Source organism: Indicator indicator, chromosome 32, assembly GCF_027791375.1.
Source record: "Indicator indicator isolate 239-I01 chromosome 32, UM_Iind_1.1, whole genome shotgun sequence".
Classification (NCBI taxonomy): Eukaryota; Metazoa; Chordata; class Aves; order Piciformes; family Indicatoridae; genus Indicator; species Indicator indicator.
Window position 1 is genome coordinate 2,648,248 of NC_072041.1, and position 6,230 is coordinate 2,654,477.

A 6,230-nucleotide genomic window follows, 5' to 3' on the forward strand; every position below is an offset into this window, starting at 1 on the left:
GCTGCAGAGTGGAAGGGGTTGTGCCAGCTCCTGCAGTGACTGCCCCCAGGGCTTGTGTGACCAGAGGAGCCTGAGGGTCCTGCACAGGCTAAACACTTGGATTTCTCAGCTTCCAAACTTGCCTTAGTTGATGTCCAGCTTGAATCCATGTGCACACAGAGGCAGAAGGCCTGTGCTGAGGCACAGCTCAGGAAGCCAATCAGTGGCTTCCCAAGAAGAGCCCTTATTTGGCTGTGGAATGTAGGCAGAAAGTTAGTGAACCCAGCTGGCAAAGAGTGTTACCCCCCAGGGAGAGAACACAGGATCCCTCCAAACTAGGGAAAAGCCAGGCAGGGCTGCCCTGCTCCACTGGCAGTGCAGGCAGGGGCAGGAGCTGCTTGCTCCCAAGTAACCCTTTGCTGCTTCCCAGAGCAGAGCCCTGTGTCCTACCAGCCCTGCAACTAAACAGAAGGAGCCCAGAACACCAAGGCACACAAACAGTGGCACCAGGAGCTCTGCAGGACTGTCAGGAAACACAGCTGGTTGATAAAAAATATCAGATAATGACTCAGGTTGGAAGAGACCCCAGAGATCATTGGCTCTAACCTCCCCACCAGGGGCAGGGACAGCTCTCAGCTAGACTTGGCTGCTCAAGGCCTCATCCAGCCTGGCCTTGAACACCTCCAGGGAGGAGGCAGCCACAACCTCCCTGGGCAGCCTGTTCCAGAGTCTCACCACCCTCCTACTGAGGAGCTTCTTAGCTCCAGTCTAACTCTGCTCTTCCTCAGCTTCAAACCATTCCCCCTTGTCCTGTCTCTAGCCCCCCTGATGAAAGGTTCACCCCATGCTGCCTTGGCCCTGGCTGGAAAAGTGTCAGGTTTCACAGGTTTGGTTGCAAAGAAACAGCTGAAAGGTGGCTGCTGAACTTACTTTGAGCAGGTCAGACGATTCCATCTCCAGGGGGTTTGTTTCCATCTATCTGCTGCAGCTTGTAAGCACAGGAGGCCTCCCCCAGATTCTGGTCACAGATGGTGTAGACCATTTTAGACCTGAAGCAGAGCCTGAAGTTGAAGAGCCATGGTTTGCTGGAGGAGCTGAAGTAGTAGAGGAGTGGGTTAAGGCAGCAGTTGAAGCTCACCAGGGCCAGGGTGACCCTCCTCATTTTGTAGATCAGGTTGGTGAAGGCCTGGTTCTGGATGAGCTGCACTCTCACTAAGAAGTGGAGCAGGTGAGTGAGATGGTAGGGGACAAAGCACAAGGTACAGATGCCCAGGATGGTGTAGATGGTCCTCAGGGCCTTCCTCTTGCGGGTGCTGTGTTTGATCTGGGAGATCTTCCTGGCAATGAGAGGGTAGCTGACCAGAATGATGGAGAAGGGCACCAGGAAGCCGAAGACCAAGGCCAGGACGTTGTAGGGAGCCATGCGGCCGGTCCAGCTGCTCACAGGGAAGTTCTCAAAGCAAGCTGTAGTGTTCCTCACCCCACTGTTGTGGAGAGGACCTTCCAGGATGAGTGGAACTGTGACACTCAGAGCCAGCAGCCAGAGGGCTGTGACCACCAGCAGGTAATGGATGGCTTTGATCTGGAGGTAGGTGAAGGGGTGCAGCACTGCCACATAGCGATCCAGGCAGATGCAGGTGAAGAAGGCAATGCTCAGGTAGATGTTGATGTAGTACAAGGTCCCTGTCACCCTGCAGGCCATGTCACCAAAGATCCAGTCGTTCCAGTTCAGGTGGTAATGGATTTTGAAGGGCAGCACACAAATGAACAAGGTGTCCACCAGAGCAAGGTTGGTCATATAGAGAGAGGAATGAGAGCTGTGCTTCACCTGGCAGGAGAGCAGGTACAGAGCTGGGATGTTCTCCAGCAGCCCCAGCACAAAGACAATGCTGTAGATGGCAGGAAACAAGGAGTACTGGAAGTCTGCTTCCAGAGGAGGCTCTGAACTGCCATTGGCCACTGTGGAGACTCCTTCAGTCCAGGAAATGTCTGCCATGACCTCCACTGGAGTGCTGAGCTGTCCAACACGGAGTACAAGTCTTAAAGCCACCTCTTACCCCAGGAGGCTCTTGAGTTTTAAGTTCATCTCAGGTGGGTTAAGAGCCAAAGCCACACAGCTGAGTGATGCTGGGTCTGCTGAAGCCTCCTCAGAGCTCTGTATCCTGGTGGCAAGCAGGGCTGCTGCAAGGGACAAGAAAGCATTTAGGAAGAGCAGCATTGGCAGTTTGCACTGCAGAGGATTTGCTGGCAGCAGGATCCCTACCAGGTGACAATACTGATGTAAGAGGTAGCAATTCCCTGCCCCCCAAACCAGGCAGGTGGAAAGCTACAGCTCTGGGTGGGGATGGGCCAGGAGCTGAAGCTGCACATCCTTCCCACCCACACTGCTGCTCCTTAGCTCTGACCTTCATCTGTCTACAAGTGGAAGGGCTTGGTGGGAGCTAGTGGGTGAAGTGACAGCTCCCAAGCCTCCTCTGCAGGCACAGAAGGAAAGCACCACTCAGCTCCAAGCTCTGGTTTGTGTTTGAAAGAGGGGAAAGAGCCACTGCACAAAGACTCCTCTCACATCATGGAAGCAACAAACCACACTCCAGCAGTGCAGTTTCCATCAAATGAGAGAGATCTGAGTGACTAAACCAGACACAAAGCCCTGAACTGAAGCCCCTAAAGGCAGTGGAGAATCTCAACCCTGCCCCAGTGCACCTCATGTGGCTAAGCTGAGCCCCTGAAAGCACAAAAGCACAGAGGCTGTTGGTACTTTCCAAAGCAACCTCTGAAGTCACACTTCCTGCCAGCAGTTGTTTATCTCATCGAGTCAAAAGCACCTCAGATGATAACTGGAAGATGAAAATGGAAAATAAAAGAGAGTTGTTTCACTTGGGTTAGGCAAACCAACAGAGCCGCTTCCATGGGGCTTGCACCTGAGAGCAAAGGCCTTGGGCACACAGAGGACAAGGAGGACAAACCCAGGCACAGCTAAGCCAGGACTTGAAACAATCTTGATCTCAGAGCTCTGCCAGAGCAAGAGCCACTCAACATCTGCCTTTTCTGGTGTAGTGTTGAGAGGGGGAAAAGAAAAGGCCTGAAAAATCCTTCCAGGGGCAGGAGAGGCAAAGGAGACTGAGGAGCTACTGCTCCTCACCAGCCAAGCACAGCACAGACAGCAGCCATGGGCACAGCAGCTAACAGCTCCAGAACAAACACTGTCCCAAGAGTCTAGAGAAGCTAAACAAGAGTTTCTGTGTGCTTAGTGCTGACTGGGAGGGGGCAAAGCAAGTTTTGCTACAAGACTGTAGCAAACCAGATCCCTGGCTTGTAAGGCCTTGTGTGCTTGTAAGGCCTCACAAGTGCACAGAAGCTGCTTCCGCCATCAGATGATGTTAATTTAATGTCCTTTCAGCACCTGTAGTCTCACTTTATCCCCTAAATCCCTCCCCATCTGAAACAGGATCCCAAATAAAATAATTTAGGAGGGCTGGACCACCTTCCCTATAGGGACAGGCTGAGGAGAAGAGAAGGAGACCTTAGAGCAACCTTCCAGCACCTGAAGGTGGCTACAGGAGAGCTGGGGAAGGACTCTTTACAAGGGTTTGTAGGGACAGGATGAGAGGGAATGGATTGAAGCTTGAGGAGAAGAGTGGAGAGTAGGAAGAAATTCTTGGCAGTGAGGGTGGGGAGACACTGGAACAGGTTGCCCAGGGAGGCTGTGGTAAGACAGAATTCTGTAGATTCATAGAATGGGTTGGAAGGGACCTTAAAGCTCATCCAGTTCCAACCCCCTGCCATGGGCAGGGACACCTCCCACCAGCCCAGGTTGCTCAAGGCCTTGAACACCTCCAGGGAAGGAGCATCCACAACCTCCCTGGGCAGCCTCTTGCAGTGCCTCACCATCAGTGTGGTCACCATCAGCATGGTGAGGTTGAATTCTAACCAGAAGTTTGAAACCATTTGCAGGACCATCACCAGCAGCTGGTTTTGCACTGTGACTATTAAAAAAACAAAACAAAACCAACCCAGCCCAAACCAGCAGCACTTAGCTTGGCTCCACACCCCAACAGCAGGAGCATTTGGGTTGGTTTTCTGCCCTGGAAAGATAAATGTAGTTGGAAGTTAACTTACCAGAGCTCAGATCTCAATCTCCCAAGCAAAAGCAGCAGCTGAGTGCAGTTGGCTCTCCACAGAGTCCTCACAGCTACCAGGTCCCTGCTCTGCTCTCCTGCACTTAGTTTGTCACCAGAGCAAGCAGCCCTGCAGGTCACACTGCAGAGCTCTCCCACACTGCTCTGCAGAGAAACCACAGGAAGCAGAGATCAAAAGCTGTCACTTACAGAGCACTTGCCCTGGCAGCAAACTGTGCCCCCCAGTCTGGGGAGGGAGCAGAGCACACAGCCAGCACTTGCTTTAGATCTCTCCATGCATCCCCTGCATGGGGGAGGCAGAATGCTCCCACCCAAAGCCACCCTTCAGCACCTCCAGCCTGTCCTGCCCTCCAGTGCCAACAGCTGCAGAGCAAGACCTGCCCCTGGGGAGCCAGGCAGCAGTGCTCCAGCCTCAGACACTCCACAAAGGGCATGGAGCTGCTCTCTCACTTCCCCTCAAAAGAAAGAACAAAGACTTTGCTCCCAGTCCCCTTCAGCCAACCACTGTCTAGAGACCTGGAGGCACCTTGGGGGTTGGCACAGATGGAGAAGCCTCAGAGCCTGTGCTGGACAATCACAGCCTCCCCCCGGGCACCTACCCAGCAAAGTTGCACCAGAAAAGCACAAGCAGGCTCCATGCTGGCACCACAGCAACTTCCACTCTCCCATGGTGGAGCCCCAGGACTCCTCCAAGACTCTGTCATCTTCTTTGGGAAGCAGCAGTCAGCCAGCACACCCCATGGGAAGGCAGAGAGGAAGCAGAAGCATCTTGCCTCTCCTTGTCCTGCTGCCACACCTGGTACCTGGAGCAGAGTGGGGAAGAGATGCATCAATTCTCATGAGGGGACACCTAGCAGGGGGCTGCCCTTGCATTCTGCAGCATCACTAACTCCATCCCCACTGCCCAAGGCAAGGGTGGCTGTAGGGGAGCTCCCAAAACACTGCTGCCTCCCCCTCTGCCTACCTCCTGGCTCTCCACCACACAAACAGAAACTTAAACCACAGCCTCTCAAGAGGTTCAGATTCTTCCTTTCCCAGTCTGACTGTGCCAGTCAGCATCACTTTGAACTGCCACCTAACACAGAACATCCTCTTACCACATCAAGTGGGCTGGCTGCTCTGCCAGCCAGGTTTTCTTGGTCATTCTCCTCTCCTGGACAAAGAGGAGCTGAGTGCTGGTGGTGCCAGCCACCTCAGCTCCCACTGCAGGGCTGTTTAAGCCATGTGTTGTTCCATCCTCTGTAACCTGCCACTGACACTCATTTGATAACCCAAACAGAGAGTTTCTGGTGACATTCATCAGAAAAAAAAAACAAACAAAAAACAACCAAGTCCCCAGAGTGTGTTTTGTTACCTTGGAGCAGAGGAGCCTGAGTGCTGCCCTCATTGCTGGGGGTAAAGATGTGCAGGGCTGGAGCCAGGCTCTGCTCAGGGATGGCCAAGGACAGCACAAGGGGCAGTGGCTGCAAGCTGGAGCAGAGGAGGTGCCACTGGAACACAAGGAAAAACTTTTTCACTGTGAGGGTGCTGGAGCAGGCTGCCCAGAGAGGTTGTGGAGTCTCTGGAGACATTCCAAACCCAGCTGGATGTGCTCCTGTGTGACCTGCCCTGGGTGCTCCTGCTCTGGCAGGGGGGTTGGACCTGGAGGATCTCCAGAGGTCCCTTCCAACCTCTACCATTCTGTGACTCTGATCAGGCTGAGCCACTCACACTGTGGCTCCTGTGCTGCCAGCCCAGGCTGTGCCCATTGAAACAGCCTCTAAGTGCCCTCAAAGGAACTCTGCTCTGGGACATCCCAAGGGCAACAGAGCTGACTTTGTAGCAGGGAACAGCATCCTGTGAAAGCTGCTACAGTTCAGTGAGAGAGTGACTGCTGATGAGGAGAGGAAATGGGGAGCACTTTCAAAGGCTGCTCCTGTAAGTCACTGCCTCAAACAGTGACAGCTGTCCCTTGCACTATGCTGTACAAAGGCAGGGTTAGAGAGGGGCACAGAAGAAATGCTCCATTCTCCTCCAGTCTAAGCCTCTATCCCTCACACACACCAGAGAGAAGGGAAAAAAAAAAAAACCCTAAACCAAACAAAACCAAACCATAAAGCCCAAGCCCCACTC

At 53.4% G+C, this 6,230-nt stretch overlaps 1 protein-coding gene across 1 annotated transcript; it reads right to left on the reverse strand.

The window, feature by feature from the left end:
• Positions 1-919: 919 nt before the first annotated feature.
• On the reverse strand, positions 920-1,975 carry LOC128977318 (lysophosphatidic acid receptor 6-like). Its single transcript, XM_054394826.1, has one exon. It carries the CDS (start codon positions 1,973-1,975, stop codon positions 920-922), a length of 1,056 nt encoding a protein of 351 aa, XP_054250801.1.
• Positions 1,976-6,230: the final 4,255 nt, after the last annotated feature.